This window comes from Lynx rufus, unplaced genomic scaffold (assembly GCF_022079265.1).
Source record: "Lynx rufus isolate CCGP_SWC_20201006 ecotype Redwood Valley unplaced genomic scaffold, mLynRuf1.p SCAF_6, whole genome shotgun sequence".
Classification (NCBI taxonomy): domain Eukaryota; kingdom Metazoa; phylum Chordata; class Mammalia; order Carnivora; family Felidae; genus Lynx; species Lynx rufus.
This window is the reverse complement of record NW_025814878.1, coordinates 108,989,937-109,010,835: the sequence shown is the minus strand read 5'-3', so window position 1 is coordinate 109,010,835 and position 20,899 is coordinate 108,989,937. Positions and strand designations below refer to the sequence as shown.

Genomic DNA, 20,899 nt, shown 5'->3' with positions numbered 1-20,899 from the left:
ACAACAACAAAAACAAAACAAAAATGGTGTCTCTCCAGAGTTCTTTCTTGATACTTTCTTTCTTTTTTTTTTCAATACAATGATCATTTTACTTTTATTTATTTATTTTTAATATGAAATTTATTGTCAAATTGGTTTCCATACAACACCCAGTGCTCATCCCAACAGGTGCCCTCCTCTTGATACTTTCTTAAAAGACGATGCAGTGCTTTGGGCAACACAGTAAGAAACCTGAAGAAAAATTGTCCCTTTTTTATTGGAGATCTTGTTGTTCTTTTTGTATTATTTTAGTCATTTTTAGCATAGTTGGAAATACTCCATGATTAACAATGGGATCATTCCTAAGAATCAGCAAAATGAAGCAAGAACTGGAAAAACAGACTGTTTTTTTAAAGGGCCCAGTGTGCCCATTTGATAATTGCAAGATAGAATGAGTTTTACTTTATTAAAAACATAAGCAAATTTTAACTTTGGCCTTTGAATTATTTATAATAAATAATAAAAGTTGTGAACATCAATCCTTACAAATAGTTAGAACTGCTCAAGAAATAAACTCAAAAACTGAAATTGGGTCTGGGGGACCCTCATGGTCTGCTAAGCGTTGAGGAATTCTTGGGAGCATCAACAAACTCAATTTTTGGTGTATTACACGATAAAAGGACTTTTTCTAGGAATCTATAATCCCTCCTATTATTCTTGCTATGTATATAACTCCATTTGGGTACATGAGGGAAAGCTTTTGGTAGGAAAGTGATGTTTAAGTCACTTCCTAAAGATAGATGTTCTCATAAAAAAAAACAACTTGCATTTGAAAGAAAAAAAATTAAAATCTTAGCCTTAGCTTTGATCTTACCAAGTTCTGGTCACACTGTTTGCAGTGACTGGAATGGTAATAATAATCAAGCTATTTGTTAGTGTCAAGTCATAGTATGACTTGGAATATTTGAGAGCTGTACACTTGACCCGATTGATGGAGCTTTAATAAAATCTTTGTTTGGAAACTAACAGGGTTTTTTGCATATTGGTGTCTATAAAGTACACATGTGATGTATGAAATATTTGATTGGATGAATTCTGTCTATCCAATAATGACATTTATTTTTAAAATACACATTATGCAATGACTTAAATATTTGGTTTCCCAGAAAGGAACTCAACTTGCTGCAGAAGCTGTATGGACTCTATGATACCGTAATGAGCAATATTAGTGGTTATTATGAAATACTTTGGGGAGATGTAGACATTGAAAAAATTAATGCAGAACTGCAGGAATTTCAAAACAGGTGAGTTTTAATTGATTTAAACTTACCTTTTTCTAGTGGCTATCTTCATAGGATCTTGTAGGTATTTAACAAATGAATCTATCCTCTGATATATTGCCATATATATATATATATATATGGCAGAGTTGTTATATATGTGTGTGTGTGTGTGTGTGTGTGTGTGTGTACACAAAGAAATGTGTAGTGATACAATTTTTTTCCCTGAAAGGTGTCGTAAACTCCCAAAAGGGCTTAAAGATTGGCAAGCTTTTTTGGATCTGAAAAAAAGAATTGATGATTTCAGTGAGTCATGTCCTCTACTGGAAATGATGACCAATAAGGCAATGAAACAGAGACACTGGGATCGAATCTCTGAGTTAACTGGAACCCCGTTTGATGTGGAATCTGATTCGTTTTGTCTTAGAAATATTATGGAAGCACCACTACTTAAAAATAAGGATGACATTGAGGTACAAAAGCTTATATCTTATCAGTGGTTCATTAAAGAACATCTTTTTCTTTTCTGGGGCACCTGGGTGTCTCAGTTGGTTGGGCATCCAGCTTTGGCTCAGGTCATGATTTTGCAGTTCACGAGTTCAAGCCCCATGTTGGGCTCTGTGCTGACAGCTGCTTCAGATTCTGTGTCTCCCTCTCTCTGCCCCACCCCACTTGTGCTCTCTCTCTCTCTCAGAAATAAACATTAGAAAAAAATTTTTAAAAATCTTTTTCTTTTCTGAAAATTGTACAGACATTTTATGTAAGAGTGTACAATTGCCTTATATAATGTACCCTCAAAATTTGGAATGACCCTGAACATCCTTTGATTTTGCAAAATAATACAGTAACTCAAGGAGATAAGATGATTATTTGAAATATGTTCATTTGGGAGGTCCTAAATCTATCCTCCTTGTCCCTTAACTACACTCTCATTTAAAAGCAAAAAGTCTGTTTATTTCTGTATTACATTCCTGGTGAATTCCTTAGAACATTTTCCAGATTTCTAATTCTATACTTTTCCTTATTAATCTACTACATATTATTTTTCCTTTCCAAGATTTTAAATTGGTTCTTTTGTGTGTGCTTAGTGTTTGTATAGTATTTCTTTTTTATTATTGAGATATAATTTCTATAATTATATGATTTTTATTGCTGAGATATAAACTTATTAGTTTATGTTTGTAACATAATGACTCTATACATGTGTATATCACAACGTGATCACTGCAATATATGTAGTTAACATCCATCACCACACATAGTTAAGATTTTTTTCTTGTGTTGAGAACTTTTCTCTTAACAACTCCCAAATACACAATACAATATTGTGAACTATAGTCATCATGCTGTACATTAGATCCCTAGGACTTATTTGTGTTATAACTAGAAGTTTGTACCTTTAACCACCCTCACCCATTTCATTTGCACCACCACCCCCCTAACCCCCCACCCTGCCCCAACACACACACCCGGCTGGCAACACTAGTCTGTTCTCAGTATCTATGTTCTGGTTTCTTTCTTTTTGAATTAGTGTTTTCATTTTCTTTGAATAAATACCCAGAAGTAGTATTGCTGGATCATATGTAGCTCTATTTTTAATTTTTTTTTTTCAGAACCTCCATACTGTTTTCTATAGCGGCTGCACCAATTTACATTCCCACCAACAGTGTAGTGTGCAGGTTTCTCTTTTCTTCTCATCCTCACTGATACTTGTTATTTCTTGTCTTTGTCAAGATAGCCACTCTGACAGGTATGAGGTGGTATCTCACTGTGGTTTTGATTTGCTAATCCCTGAGGATTAGTGATGTTGAGCACATTTTCCTGTACCTGTTAGCCATTTGCATGTCTTCTGTGGAAAAATGTCTATTCTGATCCTCTCCCATTTATGAATTGGGTTGGTTGGGGTTTTTTCCTATTGAGTCATGTGAGTTCTTTGTATATTTTAGATATTAACTCCTTATCAGGTTTATGATTTGCAAATATTTTATTTCATTTGTAGTTTGCCTTTTCATTTTGTTGATGGTTTTCTTCGCCATGCAGAAACGTTTCAGTTTGATGTCCCGTTTGTGTATTTTTCCCTGTGTTTCCTTGGCTTTGTTGTCAACATTTCTTGTAAGATTTGTCTAGTGGTGATGCACTCCTTTAGCTTTGGCCTGTCTGGAAAACTTTATCTTTCCTTTGATTCTGAAGGACAAATTTGCCAGGTAGGGTATTCTTGATAGAGGGTTTTTTTTTGTTGTTTCTGTCTTTTTTTTTTTTCTTTCAGCACTTTGACTATATTGTGTTCCTCCCTTCTGGTCTGCACAATTTCTGCTGAAAAATCTGCTATTAGTCTTGTGAGAGTTCCCTTGTATCTAACAAGTTTTTCTCTTGCTACTTGTAAGATGTTCTCTTTGTTTTCAACTTTTGACACTTCAATTTTAATGTGTCTTGGTGTGGATCTCTTGGTTCATCTGTTTTGAAACTCCCTGGACTTCCTAGATGTGGATGTCTGTTTCCTTCCCCATCTTAGGGGAGTTTTCAGCCATTATTTCCTCAAATAAATTTTCTGCCTTCTTTTCCTTCTGGGACTTGTATAACATGAATGTTGGCCCATGTGATCTATCTTAAATTTAAGTCCCTTAAATTATCTTCACTATTTTTCATTCTTTGTTCTTTTTGCTCTAGTTGGGTAAGTTCTACTGCCCTGTGTTTGAGTTCATGATCCTTTCTTGTGCTTCATCTAGTTTGATATTGAATTCCTTTATTGTATTTTTCTGTTCTGTGATTGTATTCTTCAGCTCCATGACTTCTGTTTGGTACTTTTAAAATATTTTCTTTCTCTTTGTTGAAATTCTCACTTTGTTCATGCATGTTTCTCCTGAACTTGTTAAGTATTATTATGACCATTATTTTGAGCTATTTGGTAAATCACCCATCTGTCTCATTGAAGTCTTTTCTGAGGTTTTATCTTGTTTCATTTGGACCATATTCCTCTGTTTCTTTATTTTACTTTCCTCTCTGTGTTGGTTTTTATGCATTATATAAAACAGCCACCTCTCTCAGTCTGGAAGGAGAAGCCTCATGTAGGAAATGAGCCTTATCATTCAAGCCCACCCTAGCTCTTGCTTGGCTCTCAGAACTTTGTGTTTCTTCTAGTACTCTACTTCATCCTTAGTTACTCCCAGTAACTGGAGGTGTCACAAGACCTGTCAGGCTCCAAAGTGGATTTAGGCTGATTGGAAGCCAAATTCTCAGGCAGCCACTTTTAAAGTATGCAAATATACCTCTTTTAGGGGAACACTAGGAAATGGACATTTCTGTCTGTTCTATGTGCACTGAACCCTGGGATGATAGCCAGTTAAGAGCTTTCTTTGTTTGCTGCCATCCTGTTGAACCCATGAACCCAAGCCCCTCTACTCACCAGACTCAGGCCATCGAGGGATGTGCCTTTTGAGTGACAGCAACAGTTGTTCACACAAGTTCCCTTCTTGGAGATGCCAGCATTTGGGAGCATGGCATAAGGAAGATGAAGAGACCACCCACCCTACAAAGTCTCTGGAGAGGATTAGAGTTGGCCCTCGGATGTATGTTTAATTAGAAGCCTACTCCTCAGGCCACGGCTGTGAAGTTACACTGATAGGCCTCTCCCATAGTACGACTGAGCATTCCAGTCTGCTGTCTCTGCACTGGGGGTAGGTAGCTGGTTAAGAACATTTTCCTGGTTTGTTATGGTCCTGTGGCACCTCCAACATAAACCTCATTTGCCACCAGAATCAGGTGCTCAAGAGACATCTCCTGGGTGGCAGCTGCAAAAACAAACAAAAAAACAAAAACAAAACAAAACAAAACTCAGGACACCAGACATGTGCATAAGCTCCTTTCCAGGAGATAGCAGTGACCTGGGGTGAGGCAGAGGACAGTGCAACGGTGGTGCCCACTAGCCTCTGTCTTTGGAGAGAACCCCTAGTCCTGTGTTACATTAGATGCCTGACCCTCAGACAGAAGCTCTAAGATAAGCAAAGAGGCCTTCTTTACAGAAAGGCTGGGCAGTTTTCAGTGGGTTGTCTCTGCGCTGGGCCCTGGGGTGTGGCCAGATATGTCTACGCAAACCCTTTATAACTGCTTCCCCTGCCCCTCTCCACAACTCACCGCAGCCCTCAGGCCTGGGCTTCATGTCCACCCACTGGTTTGCATATCTTTTTCACTTCTGGTTCATGGAGATGTTTGTTTGGCTTTTAAGCCTAGCTATGTTTTTACTTTCTCTTTTTTGCATTTTATCCACTATTCTGTATTTTTGGAGGCAGGGAACTGTACCATGTAACCAGAAATCTCTCATATATATGGTTTTGAGTCAGCTGCCCCTCCTTTTTCCCTTAACTACATATGTACACCAGCAATTGTTTTCAAAACATTATGTCCTGTTTATCAACGTCATCCAAATACTACTGAAGGAAACAAAATGACCATCTCATTCTTAGAGGTAGGTTTTTACACTTAAGAATATAGCCATTTATAAGCTGTGCTTTGAAAACATCATTTTATACTTCCAAGGAATTCTAGGCCTCAGTTACTATTTGCACCCCAAAATGGATTCTTGGTGCGGTATACCCTGGTACATCCTGTTTGCTCTGCTCTGCATGTCCTGCTATTAACCAAGCTGGATTCCTTCTGTCACTGGACTCACTGCCTCCAAAGGAACTCTTTTCCCTTGCTGTAGAACATCTCCTCCCACCACCCATTGGAATCTCACTCAGTCTCAGATGCTCCCTCCTCCATGAAGCCTTCCCTCCTGACTGCAGGCAGAAATCCTTCCTCCCTCTTCAGAACTCACAACAAGTCTTACCACGCTTAGGACATTTATTACACACCCATTTGGATTATAATTATTTGTGGAAATACTTTCAGTTCCTTCCCATTTGTGAGATTCTGTGATTCTAAGTATGAAAATAAATAGAGGCATGGTGGGGAAAATACCTTACTTTTACTTTCCCTGTGAGACTTTCATATCGAGCGTTCTCAGAAAAACAGGAAAACTTGTAAGAAAAAAAAATAGAATAACTTTTAAGCAAATGAAATATTCGTATCAGGGCCAGAAGAAGCAGGAATCTGGCAATGACTGATTATATGTTACTTCAAAGAGGTCAAAGGACTCCCACATACATTCTCAGTTGTTTTCTCATGGCAAGTTGCTGAGATAGAGCAGCTGGGGTTATCTCTGTTTTGGCCAGAAAACTCCAATGAAAAATATAATCAAGAAACATGACGATTTAAGTTCTGCTATTGCATGTAGGTGGTGCAATAAAATAATTAGTGGTCAGACAGTCAAGAGAGTTATTATTTGAACTTGTAATACGATGATCTTGAGACCTTGGGTTTCTTTTTTTCTTTTAAAAAAGAATTTTTTTTTTAATGGCTATTTATTTTTGAGAGACAGAGACAGAGTGCAAGTTGGGGAGGGGCAGAGAGAGAGGGAGACACAGAATCTGAAGCAGGCTCCGGGCTCTGAGCTGTCAGAACAGAGACTGATTCAGGGCTCAAACTCACAAACTGTGAGATCGTGACCTGAGCTGAAGTTGGACGTTAAACTGACTGAGCCACCCAGGCACCTCTTTCTTTTTCTTCTTTTTCTTTTTCTTTCTCTTTTTCTTTTTCTTTCTCTTTTTCTCTTTCTCTTTCTCTTTCTTTCTCTTTCTTTTTCTTTTTCTTTTGCTGCTTCTTCTTCTTCTTCTTCTTCTTCTCCTTCTTCTCCTTCTACTCCTCCTCCTTCTTTTCCTCCTCCTCCTCCTCTGTCTTCCTCTTCCTCTTCTTTTGACAGAGAGAGTGAGAGTGAGAGCGAGCATGAGGGAGGGGCAGAGAGAGGGGGAAGGAAAATCTTAAGCAGGCTCCACATCCAGTGTGGAGCCCAACACGGGGCTCAGTCTCATGACTGTGAGATCATGACCTGAGCCGAAATCAAAAGTCAGATAATTAACTGACTGAGCCACCCAGGTGCACCTTGAGTCTTGGTTTTTTGGCCACAAAATGACTATGACTTCTAGGTCCAAACTCAAAAATTCATTATTTTACAAGGCACTTAATTTATAATTGAAAATGTCATGACATATTCTTTGATCTCCCTCTGAAGGACATTTGCATATCTGCCATTAAGGAAAAGGATATTGAAGCCAAGCTGACTCAGGTGATTGAAAACTGGACCAACCAGAACCTGAGTTTTGCCGCATTTAAGGGAAAGGGAGAGCTCCTTCTCAAAGGAACTGAATCAGGAGAAATTATCACCTTGATGGAGGATAGTTTAATGGTCTTAGGTTCCTTACTAAGCAACAGGTAATTTTATACTTTGGGGGGGGGGGAGGTTTTAATTTGGTTTTTGGAATTATATAATACTAGGTGAAAGCCCAGTTTTACAGCTGTGGCATAATATAAGATTCTGACCTAAAGTGCTCACTGTTGTCTGTTCTCACACAAGCTACCTATTTTCCCTAACAATCATGGCCTCTGTCTCTTCTTTATGGTACTCATCTCTCCTTCCTATTTTCCTGGTGGGCCCCATCATAATTACTTTCCCCCAAATAGGCAGCTTATCTCCTGAACATTTTGGCTCCCCACCATGATGATGTATTTTATTTTCTTTCTCTTTCATTCCTCCAATCTGTCATCTTTGGCCTCCTTGGCTAGCCCTGCTCAAGTGTTCATCCAGTGGCCCAGGAGAAGTATCCTGGCAACACATTAAAGAACTGTTATCACTATGGGCTTGTTACTTAAACACTTTATGCATCTTTTATCGTGGAAAGTGTCTCTTTATGTGCTGGGTTTACTGTGCCCTAAATGAAACAACCTGTCCATCTTTGGACTACTGTACCAGCTGGAAGGTGACTATGACCTTAAGTGCAGCTTTAGAAAATGGGAATCAGTCAGACTAAGTATACGGTCAGGTCTTAATCTGGGCATTAGCAACCTTTAATCCCCTAGCTGACTATGCAGTAATTCTCAACTGTTCTTCTCCATAATACTTCTAAGAAATATGCCACAACTTTGTCATTAGCAGAGGTCAGTGTCTAGGGTACATGGGAATTCCAACACCCCTTGTCCAGGTTGAGATCACTGGTTAATGAATGACATCCTGCATGACTTCTGGCCCCAAAGTCTGTCTTGTATTTGGATAAAATACTTAATTTCAAAGCTCCTACTTCTAGGAGTTTCGTGTTGACTCGCTATGGTTAAGATCCTACTTATGTCTTCTGCTCTCAGGGAATATGAATAATCCTGGCACAGGTGACCATGGGATATTCAGTGGTTTCTGGACTTCATGGGATACTATGTCCACATGGATCACTGCTAATTTTGCCATCCTAATTTCCTAAATGACTTCTTTCTTAGTTATTTTTTAAACGTGCTATTTATTTTTGGGGGGGCGGGAGAGAGGGGGGCAGAGAGGGAAGGTGACAGAGGATCCCAAGTAGGCTCTGCAGTGATAGCAGAGAGCCTGATGTGGGGCTTGAACTCACAAACCGTGAGATCATGACCTGAGCCAAAGTTGGACGCTTAACTGACTGAGCCACCCAGGCACCCCCACTAAAGGATGACTTCTTGAAAAAAAGCTGTGGAGTCATGTGAATAGTGTCTGTGGCCAAAGAATTCAGGATTTGAGGCCTTTCTTAATTTCATACTTAACTTGCATGTAGCCTGATCAGTATAATATTTATAGCACTAATAAAATCAATGTTGAGGCAGTGGCTGCTAGGTCTCTAGGGTGACCTGAAAGTGACCTCAGAAAGAAATTGTATATTCCATGGGTGAGACTTAACTCCAGATATTGCCTGGATTGTGACACTTTCCTACTGGATTTCTGATTGGTCTATGGCACTCCCTATCAGTCTTGACAAGTTCCACCATGCAGAGTTGTGCAATGCAAGGGCCTGGCCATAGGACCGAAACTGGTTATGCTAGATTTTATTTCAAGTCTCCCATTTTCATGTTGGAAGTTACATGAAATATAACCATCAAATATGACTCTTTTTTTTTTCCTCTATGCAGGACCATTTTGGGCCTCAAATATCTAGTTGCTTCAACCCCTTGAAGTACCCATCCATACCATCTTGGTCTGCATGTTTTAATTTTGAAGATTGCTTTTAGCATATTGACTGCCTTTCAGCTCCAGAACAATGGTCAGACGGACAGTAAATGGGTGTTGATAAAAATGCCTGTTACTATCTGAATAGCTCACCTATCTCCTTGGGGCAGTTTTTGTGCAACTCACTTTATACCTCCATGTATAACATAGACTTCTAGAGAAGTTATGGGTTGCACTCATGCATCAGACCCCATTCAGACCTAGAAGAACCCCTTTCTGTATGTGAGCAACCTGTCCTGGATCAAGACAAGTTTTAAGAACCTTGTATTGACAATCACCAGAAAATGCCACTATAACACATCAAAACCACTTGTCATTGCCACAAACTAAAATTGGCTTCTTAATCCAACTGTGGGCAGTTGGGTCCTTACCCAGTATCTTCCCATCACTTCTTGCATGACATCCATTGTGTTTCTTGTCTTTTTTGGTTGTGCCCAGCTTTCTGGACACCTTGAATTCTCATGAATCTTTCATCTAGCCCTGATGTTGAGAAAGCAGGAAGCATGCTATTTGGGGGCAGCTATTCTAGATCTCTAATACCATACCATCTAGGCCCAGTGCCTAGTGAAACCAACAGTCTTTGGATGAGAAGAGCAACATCTGTAAATGGACATCAACCCTCAATCTTGACATTGGCCTTGTGGTACTAGTTTCATGGACCAGTAACAGTGCCCTAAGTGTTATTCTCACAGGCCATGCTTACTTCGATTTGGTTCACCAAAGTCTTGTAAAAACACCTTATTCCTTGCCTTCCCTTTACTCCCAGAAACAACAAGCACAGTTCCTTTGCTGGACCTCAGTCACAAAACTCGGTCCATTTTCCTAGTCTATGACTAATATGTGGAAACAAGTAAAATCACTATAATTATATGAGTTTTACTCCTAGAAAAGCAAATATCTCATTAGCTGTGTGAAAATTATTAGGAACTGCCTTTTAAGGAAAAAAAATGTTCATTTCCAAAGGAATGTTTCTCCTGTAACTTTGTTAGGCCATGTTATTTTCTGAATCATATATCCTTAAAATATAGTGTTTTTTCCATTTTCACTTTTTAGATATAATGCTCCATTTAAAAAAACCATCCAGAATTGGGTGTATAAATTGTCTACTTCCTCAGATATAATTGAAGAGTGGCTAGTAGTCCAGAACCTTTGGGTTTATCTTGAAGCTGTCTTTGTGGGTGGAGATATTGCCAAACAGCTACCTCAGGTAAATATGGTTTTTGTATGGTGGGAATGCAAACTGGTGCAGCCGCTCTGGAAAACAGTGTGGAGGTTCCTCAAAAAATTAAAAATAGACCTACCCTATGACCCAGCAGTAGCACTGCTAGGAATTTACCCAAGGGATACAGGAGTACTGATGCATAGGGGCACTTGTACCCCAATGTTTATAGCAGCACTCTCAACAATAGCCAAATTCTGGAAAAAGCCTAAATGTCCATCAACTGATGAATGGATAAAGAAATTGTGGTTTATATACACAATGGAGTACTACGTGGCAATGAGAAAGAATGAAATATGGCCCTTTGTAGCAACGTGGATGGAACTGGAGAGTGTTATGCTAAGTGAAATAACCATACAGAGAAAGACAGATACCATATGTGTTCACTCTTATGTGGATCCTGAGAAACTTAACAGAAACCCATGGGGGAGGGGAAGGAAAAAAAAAAAAAAGAGGTTAGAGTGGAAGAGAGCCAAAACGTAAGAGACTCTTAAAAACTGAGAACAAACTGAGGGTTGATGGGGGGTGTGAGGGAGGGGAGGGTGGGTGATGGGTATTGAGGAGGGCACGTTTTGGGATGAGAACTGGGTGTTGTATGGAACCCAATTTGACAATAAATTTCATATATTAAAAAAATATATATGTATATGGTTTTTGTAACTACTGATAGAATGATTTGTGTTGTGTGTATGTCTCTGGAGAAGTCTTTATAAAGCCATATGGTCCTGTCTTGATTTATTTATTCATTTATTTATCAATTTTTTAACGTTTATTTAGTTTTGAAAGAGAGAGAGAGAGAGAAAGAAGGGAGTGGGGGAGGGGCAGAGAGAGAGGGAGATACAGAATTGAAAATAGGCTCCAGTCTCCCAGCTGTCAGCCCAGAGCCCAACACAGGGCTCAAACTCATTAACGGTGAGATCATGACCTGAGCCGAAGTCGGCCACTTAACCGACTGAGCCACCCAGGTGCCACTTTATTTAAACAGGGGTTGGCAATCTGTGGTCCACTCACCTGTTTGTAGAAATAAGTTTCATTGGAACACAGCCATATCGATTCATTTATGTTCTGTCTGTGGCTGCTCTAGCATTGCAACAGGAGAGTTCAGTAGTTGTAACAGAGACTATATGGCCTGCAAAGTAAAATATTTACTGTCTGGCCCCTTTACAAAATAAGTTTTCAAAATGTGCTGATTTTTTATTTACATTAAAAGAAAAAAAGAAAATCACTTATTTTCAAATCCCCAGGTTATCTGAGGATATCAGGTACCTTCAATATGGTACTACTACATTTAATTTTTTTTTAATGTTTATTTACTTATTTTTGAGAGAAAGAGAGAGAGGGAGAGAGAGCAGGAGAGGAAGAGAGAAAGAGGGAGACAGAATCCCAAGCAGACTCCATGCTGTCAGCACCGAGCCTGATGTAGGGCTCAAACCCACAAACTGTGAGATCATCACCTGAGCTGAAACCAAGAGTTTAATCGACTTAGCCACCCAGGCACCCCTCAAATATGGTACTGTTGGATTATAGTATTTCATCTCCTCCAAGAGGTGACTTTATAGCATTCCTCTGAGAGTAGAATTAAAATTAATCTGTATTGCATAAACACAAATTAACTACCATTAAGTCGACTAATAGATCAGACATACCACGGGGCAAGGAAATTTAGCTTTCTGAGCCCTTAACAAAATCTTTATAACAGCTTTACTCTGCGGCCTTTGAAATAAGTAAACTTATTAATAGATTTATTCTATGAAGGTAGAATCCTCCTTATAAAATTAAGCCTGCTGTTCCTAAATTTCCATAACTATAGGCTCTATATAAATTAAAAATCAAGGTTAAAAGGGTTTCAAAAATAGCTCATTTCTCATTGTAACATTGTTTTAAACATAATTCTTTTCTTTCTTAACCAGAAAGTTGCAGTGTTTTAAAAGATACCTTTAAAAGTTTTTAAAAAGGCAAGATTATGCCATTCCTAGAGGCGTTTTTGCAATTGAATGCAAAGCTTAATATCATCCATAGTAAATAGAAAAATTTCATTAGCAAAAATGTAAATGAAGCTTTGTTTTGGGTTTTTACTTTCTTTTTTTCTGCCCCCCCCCTCCCCCGGGTCCTTTTGAGCTGTAATTATTCAAAAGATCTTGAGATCAAGTTATTGTCATGCTTCTTTAGTTTGCTCATCAAACCAAGCACCTGGGGTGCTGGAAGACTAGATTTGAGCTTTAAGTCGATAGCTCTGTAAATTAATCGTGTGGCATTTTGAAAATGTATTAAATGTAAGAAAACAAATAAGTGATAAGCCCCATTGTGACAAAGCAGTATTTCAATAAGCAGTTTTATGACTCTGGGTTTTTGTTTTTCAGAATTAATTGAGGTGAAAAAAAAATGCTCCTTTAAATTATGTAGACTGAGGACTAATAGAAGCGGGTCTGAGGAACTAGAGGCTATTCCAAAGCGAAGACTTTGCTTTTATTCAAATGCTCATTTTCACTGACTGTTTTTAGGAAGCCAAGCGTTTTCAGAATATTGACAAGTCATGGATAAAGATAATGCAGCGAGCTCATGAGAACCCCAATGTGATCAGTTGCTGTGTTGGAGATGAAACCATGGGGCAACTTTTACCTCATTTGCACGAACAGTTGGAAGTATGTCAGAAGTCACTCACGGGGTAAGAACCGCAGTTTTAAGTTTCCTATCATTTTATATGTGATGGCATTTTATCCCAAAAAAGTAAATAAAACTGACGGCATTTCTGGTTTGGTAGGGATGGCTGAAGTGGCTGCAGGAATTTAACATAGCCTTAATTTTTCTGCAAAACAAGACACCATCAATTTGGGGGTCCATGAGTTAAGGCATTGGATTAGTTTTATAGGGCTGCTGTGACAAATGCCCACCAACTGGGTGTTAAAACATCACACACCTATTTTCTCACATTTCGGGAGGCAAGAAATCTGAAATCAGTGTCAGCCAGCACCTTCTGAAGGTGCTGAGGGAGAATGTTTCCTTGCCTCTTGGAGCTTCTGGTGCCTCTAGGAGTTCCTTGGCTTGCGGCCACATGACTCAAACCTCTCTGCCTTTCCCTCTTTTTCCTGTGTGTGTCTTATGAGGACTCTTGTAATTGGATTTAGGACTCCTGTGGATAATCCACGATTGTCTCTTCTTGAAGTGCTTAACTTCAGTATATCTACAAAGACCCTTTTTCCAAATGAGGCCACATCCACTGGTTCCAGGGAATAGGATGTGGGCCTGTCTTCTGAGGATCTGCCATTCAACCCACTACAGTCATGGAATATAGATGTGCACGAAGAGAACCAGACAAATTTACAGATAATTTCCTTAAAGGACAGTTCGTTCTCAATTTCTGCGTGAAATAGAGTTGTATTATATCTTAGCTTTTCCAGGTTATACCCCTGTCCTGACTTCATGGTTAGTTGTTCCCCCTTTAACTCTTCCAGTGTCCAGGTTTGGAGATAATCATGTGTTCATCATGGGTTTAAACCATGAAGTTCGCGATACTCCTAGAAAGGTCACAGGAGGGCTCTTGAGGAAGAAGACCGTAGGTCTTGCTCTGAATCCCTGTCTTGCTTTCCCAAGTGCCACTCATGACAGACCATGGACTTTGGTTCTAACCAAACATTTCAGAGGCAAACAGGAAATGACTATAGATGTTTGCTGTTATCTTACTGAAGATGTTAGGGTTTGTGTCTTGGCTAAAAACCCAAAAATTATTAATTCAGGAAAAGTCATTTGGTAACATGACTTTATTTACAGGTATTTGGAGAAGAAGAGATTACTGTTTCCAAGATTCTTCTTTGTATCCGATCCAGTTCTCCTGGAAATTCTAGGACAAGCCAGTGATTCCCACACCATACAGGTATAATCTTAATATCTATTACCTAAATTGCTTTTTTACACAGCATACATAATTAATAATAAAAATGAATTTAGAAATTTAATAGCACAGGGAGGAGAGTATTAAAGATTATGTTAAGTATAAAATGTCCTAGTTTCTGTGTGTTCTGAACTCATCAGCCTGAAGCAAGAGTCACTGATTATGCAACTCACCAGCTGAGTGACCTTAGCCAGCTTCTTAATTTTCCTGTGCCTCAGTTTCCTCATCTGTAAAATAGGGATATTAATGGTTTCCACTTCATAGGATTGTCATTAGGATTACATGAGATCACGCGCTGGAATGTAGCTGACACACAGTATGTGCTCACTAAATGTAATTCATTTTTGTATTGTAGTCTAAATATTCTCAGATCAAGTAGGGATTGTGGTTTGGAATTGTCCATATCCAAGTGCTTCTCAAGTGCTTTTAGCCATTTCCAAGGGCAGTACTTCCAGGAGGCAGAGAGAAACTATGAAAAACCGGATATGGGAGGCACTGAAACACCCCTATCCCAGAGCCTTGCCGAGTTTGGCCATCTGGGAGGCCACTACGAGGGACTTCCTTGGTGGTTTCTAGGGAGCTGTGGGGATGAGAAGAGAAAGGAGGGAAGTAAAAGCTGTGGAAGGCAGAGGGAGAGCCAAGAGACAGGCAGGACAGAGCTGTCTGTGGGAGGGAAGGAGGCGGGGACCACATGGTTCAGTCTCCATGTGGAGGAAGGTCACAGTCTTAGTCCAACCAACCTAGTGGAACAAGGGCATTTGCAGGAAAGATGCTGTAGGGCTGGATTTTTAAAAGTGGGTCTCGAAGTCAATCAGCTGACAAAGCCGTGTTGTGTGTGTTTGTTTCTGTCTTTGTTGGCACAATGAAGTGAATTCTTAATCTCTTACAAAGAAAACACATATTAAGGTTTTTAAAAACATCTCAGTGGCTTTTGTGTTTAGCCTCACGTGTGTTGTTCTGGCTCTGTCTTGTGCTTCTTACAGCCACATCTCCCTGCAGTATCCGACAACATAAACGAGGTGACGTTTCATGCGAAAGACTACGATCGTATCCTGGCCGTCATATCAAGAGAAGGAGAAAAAATTATTGTAATTTAACTTGGGTTAAAGTTTTCTTATTAGGATTTCTTTAAAAATGTAGGTCGAGGAGATTGCAATTCTCCTGTGAAAAACAGAGAGTGGGGGAGGGGTGGGCCTGGGTTCTAGTTCTCTCGCCCTGGCTTGGTTGCAAACAAGTCTGGGTAAGTCACTGACTTCTCTGAGACTTGTTCTATCATTAATTAATTATTAATTTTGTATTAAAAAACCAATTTTTTCAAATGTTTATTTATTTTTGGAGAGATAGAGACAGAATGCAAGTGGGTTGGGGCAGAGAGAGGGAGGTACAGAATCTGAAGCAGGCTCCAGGGCTCCGAGCTGTCAGCACAGAGCCTGACGCGGGGCTCGAACTCACGAGCTGTGAGATCATGACCTGAGCCGAAGTCGGACGTTCAACCGACTGAGCCACCCAGGCGCCCCTAATTTTGTATTTTAGAGAGAGAATGTGAGTGGGGGAGAGGGGCAGAGGGAGAGAGAAAGAATCCTAAGCAGGTTCCACACTCAGCACGGAGCCTGATGTGGGGCTCGATCCCACAATCCTGGGATCATGATCTGAGCCGAAATCAAGAATCTGATGCTCAACTGACTGAGCCACTCAGGCATCCCTACAATGAAAACTTTAGACCAGACCATTTTCTTCCACCTACAGTATTAGTTGGTTTTTCTCATGTCTTAAATATTTTGTGTAAAATTATTTGCTTTGTGTTGAGGTACTGTGATTTATCAAGTGAAGTGTGACATTAGTAAAAATAGGAAATTATTATCAATTTGTAATATATCTGTAATGTGTCTTTTTAGTTGGATAATCCTGTTATGGCCAAAGGTCCTGTAGAGATTTGGCTTATGGATTTGTTAAAAATGCAGATGTCGTCACTGCATAATATAATCAGGTCTGCATTCTACCAAATCAGCGATTCAGGATTTCAACTCTTACCTTTTCTGAATCACTTTCCAGCACAGGTGAGAATATATAATGTTTAAATAATGGAAATAAGGGGGAAAGATACACAGGAAGCAGTTGGCCTTGATGGTGTAGCACCTGTGGTAGCTTTGAACTAGCTGGGGAGGCCTTCCCACCCCCCACTGCCAACCACCTGCTTGTCCACCTACATTATTCTAGGCCATCTCATCCCATTCGCTGGAAGAGGATTTGCCACTGTTCTTTGATCACTAAGGATAACACTAAAACTAAACTCACAAATGGAAAATTTCATCTCATATACAAAACACACACATCTGTACATAAAAGACACCTATCTGTACCCATTTGTGTATGGATTTGGTGGCATATTTTCCATGTAGCTATGTATGGATTAGATATAGATACAGATATAGATAGAAATATGGATATAGATAAGAATGAGCATATCTTGTCCTGAAACAAAATCCATCTTGCCTTTTTTTTTTTTCTCCCTTCCAGTGATTACAAATTGTCATAATCTGTTAAAGGAGGCCTTGTCATGCAGCTAGCTTCCTAACAGGAGCGGACCTTCAAGAGGCTGGCGTTTGAGCAGGTGTTCTCTTGAACAGCTCTCATGTCCAGTGGCTTTTAGGAATGCACCCTACTGTGCCACGTGTTATTAAAACTGAATACAGAAAAGGAAGAGCCAACAGTTTCATTCAGATTTCAGCCAAAATAAATGAAAAGTGATGCTTTGTGATCTGGGTCAGAGAGAGTGTGGGATAGGAAGCAAGAGATACCCAAGGAAAATACACGCAGTTTTGACCCTAACTATACTTCTTCTCCAACCGCTCCTAGGGGCCGACCTCCAAGTCCCGACTTAATGCACACACAGCGGAGAGGGCTGAAATGATAGGAATTTATTTATTCAAATGACACAAGTACGGCTATAGAACAACCTTTACTGGAGAGAATATGTTGATATTGTATTTAATATTTTTGTATCGTGCAGTATCCTTGGCAAATTTTATATTCTTATCAGCTTTATTAGCTTTGTGATGAAGCTTTATAAAATACTTTATTTGATAAAGTGAGAAAGATAGCCCCTTAGACCAAATCGGCACGCTTTCTCTCTCCCAGGAAAGCTTGTATAATCTGAAGGAGAGACTCAGTCTAGATTAGACAGAGAAGCTAGCACCATGTGGAAAACTGAAAGCGAGGTCAGAGTGGGAGTGATGTTGAACAGGATACAGCAGGAAAGTTGACTAGCTCTAAAAGGTGACATTTTAAGCAATTTTAGGTTAAAATCTTAACGTAATGGGCAAATTTCAGTTATTTGGAAAAAATGCTTTCAAGAGTAATGAAGATATATATTCATCCAATGTATATTCTACCCATAATATTTATTCAATATATACATTGCTTGTTTCTACCAGCTGCAAACGATGACTTCATATTTTAGTGTATTCCCTTCTAGCAGTTTTAACGTGCTTCTGACAGGCAGCGAGTGACATTGAGGAGAATGAGCATTCTTGTTTTGTTTTTATTTTAATGAGACATCCTCCAGTTTTCACCATGAAATCTTCTGCCTTCTTAAACTGAGTACAAACCGTAATTTAAGCTTTTCTAGGTGACTCAGGATAGTCATTTTAAAGGTTAGTTTTTAGAATCTACCACTAAGCAGTGATTTCTCAGAGGTTGCGGGTCTGTGTCTTTAAATCTCATAGCCTTACACTGTGGGTTTTTGGTTTGTTTGTTTTTTGCTTTTCCTGTCTCATGCCATCTTCTGCTGCTGCCAGAGTCAGAACTGTCTTGTTGCTGGGAACTTCCTGACATGGGGTATTTCCTCTACGTCGGGTTGCTCGCCTCACCCGGGGGGCCTTCATTTATCTTTACCTGCAGACCGCAGGGTTGGCCGCTGCTTTTGGCAGAAAGCATTTTGAAGTCTTGAGGAGGCGGGGATAAGGAAAGGGTTTTATTCCTGCCTTACCCACACTGAATGCCATACCCAACAGTGTCCACATGCCGCTCACTCTGCTCCCAGTCCTCCACCAGATGTGGGGTTCCCTTTGGTCCAAATGATCTCGGATCTGTGGCTTGACTCTGCAGATGAACAAAAGCTCCTAAAGGGACACCTGTTGCAGCAAGGAGGGCATGTTTGTTTTGACAATTTTACACCTTTCCTGGGGTGGAGATTGTAGGCAAGGTGATAGTCACAATTTTCTTATGCCCTCATCAGGAGAAAAAGAATAAACTTCCCCCTTCTCATTCTCTCTCTCTCTCTCTCTCTCTCTCCTTTAGATAGATATATATAGAAAGAAGTCAATTTAGGTAAAGTTATAGATGATAGATCAGGAAAGAAAGGAAAGAAAAAGAAAGAAAGAAAGAAAGAAAGAAAGAAAGAAAGAAAGAAAGAAAGAAAGAAAGATCAGGAAAGGAGAGAGTCAGCATACCGTTTCTAGAAATTGCAAAGAGACCTTTGGGAAACCCTGCTAAAGAAAAATACACAACAGCAAGTCTAGAAATTCTGTTTGCTTTTCTTGAGAAAGAAAAATGATCATAGGAGCTATTGGGTGGTCTCGGGCCCTCTATAGAAAAATTTGCTAAGCATCCTTCATAAAACATACACAGCTTCATATATGGTAGCCATTGTTTTAATTATTACTTATCTCTCAGCATTAAAATAATTAAATATCAATAGTTGGAACTTGGAGTGTTTATTTTTCCCCTTTTGGGAGTGGAGAAATGCATGTCTCTTTTTAGTTTAAAATGAGTAAAACCTCGTTTGCCTTCCTATGGACGACTGACCACCAAATTTTATTGCAGATGTGCTTTGAATATTTGGCAAATTTACTTATTATTTTTCCTCTGGATGCATAGGTGGGGCTTCTGGGAATTCAGATGTTGTGGACACATGATTCAGAAGAGGCTTTACATAATGCAAAAGATGACAGGAAAATCATGCAGGTGACCAATCAGAAATTTTTGGATATTCTGAATATTCTCATCAGTCAGACAACACATGACCTAAGCAAGTTTGACAGAGTGAAGTTTGAAACTCTGATAACCATCCATGTGCACCAGAGAGATATTTTTGATGACTTGGTAAAGTATCTTTGTTTTTTATTTTTTTATTTTTTTATTTTTTTATTTTTTTCAACGTTTATTTATTTTTGGGACAGAGAGAGACAGAGCATGAACAGGGGAGGGGCAGAGAGAGAGGGAGACACAGAATCGGAAACAGGCTCCAGGCTCCGAGCCATCAGCCCAGAGCCTGATGCGGGGCTCGAACTCACGGACTGTGAGATCGTGACCTGGCTGAAGTTGGACGCTTAACCGACTGCGCCACCCAGGCGCCCCAGTATCTTTGTTTTTTAAAGTGATTCAGTGTACTAATTAATAGTTCAGTGCTCCTAATAATGAACAATTAGTATTATATATATTCCCTAACTTGTGTGAACTTTCCATCTACTTGGTCCTTTTCCACAACTGTCTTTCTATATACTATGTCTACAAATATGTATATTTGTGGTTTAAACAACCTTAAGTGTATACTCACATTTGGCATTGTGAAAGTCTGGAACCAACTGATGTGAGGTGAACTAACTACTCATTCTGTTACACCAAATAACCAGGGGCATGATACAATTTAGGTAGGATTGGTCATGAATCATTTGCTCCATTAAGAAAGAAGTCTTGATCAAAGAGAAACTTCAGAAAAGTTTCATGGATATTTGTCTGATTAACAGTGTCCAACAGGGCATCATGGGCTTGCTTGATGTGGACAAGGTTCTGTAGGGTAAGAGTAGGTGGGGTGGTATTTGAATTCCCTTCAGAAACAGGACTCTAACCAGCGGCCTTGAGCAAGACAAAGTTCTCCAAAAGCAGTGGTTATCATTGTAGGGTAGGGGCCTACGTGCCACCATTTGATATACCGCCATTTGACTATCTTTGTCTTTAACTACTGTTGCTTTATTTGATTTGATTTGATTCATCTTAAAGGTATCTCTTTTCTTTACCAGAGATGTGTAATTCATGCAACTTGGGGTTCTTTTTTACAGAATATGATCACAGACTACTTGTTTCAAGCTTGTGTCAAAAGTTCTGATCAGATAGGTAATATTTATGGAAGGCTGAGAAGGACATGCAGTCCGTTTATTCCCCTGGAATCTAGACCCTCGCTTCTCAAAATTATATTATATACCAACCACTTGCATTAGCATCTCCTGTGAGCTGGTTAGAAAAGCAGAATCTCCAGTCCCCTCCCCCACCCCACCCTCTACTTAATCAGAATCTGCATTTCAAAATTCCCAGGTGATTGATATGCATGTTAAAGTTGACCAAACACTGCTCTAGGGTTTGTCTCTGGATCTTCCAGTCAAGCTAATCATCAGAGAGCTGCATACTCAGACCATATTTCT

At 39.5% G+C, this 20,899-nt stretch overlaps 1 protein-coding gene across 2 annotated transcripts in view; it reads left to right on the top strand.

The window, feature by feature from the left end:
• DNAH8 (dynein axonemal heavy chain 8) overlaps nucleotides 1-20,899 on the top strand; it is a 321,754-nt gene that overhangs the window by 118,327 nt on the left and 182,528 nt on the right. For both annotated transcript variants that reach the window (XM_047102369.1, XM_047102370.1), the window contains 9 exons: nucleotides 1,146-1,283; nucleotides 1,492-1,732; nucleotides 7,366-7,565; nucleotides 10,426-10,579; nucleotides 13,093-13,256; nucleotides 14,360-14,462; nucleotides 15,464-15,568; nucleotides 16,376-16,537; nucleotides 19,359-19,583. In XM_047102369.1, the coding sequence (XP_046958325.1) occupies nucleotides 1,146-1,283; nucleotides 1,492-1,732; nucleotides 7,366-7,565; nucleotides 10,426-10,579; nucleotides 13,093-13,256; nucleotides 14,360-14,462; nucleotides 15,464-15,568; nucleotides 16,376-16,537; nucleotides 19,359-19,583 (1,492 nt within the window). The remainder of the gene's footprint in view (nucleotides 1-1,145; nucleotides 1,284-1,491; nucleotides 1,733-7,365; nucleotides 7,566-10,425; nucleotides 10,580-13,092; nucleotides 13,257-14,359; nucleotides 14,463-15,463; nucleotides 15,569-16,375; nucleotides 16,538-19,358; nucleotides 19,584-20,899) is intronic.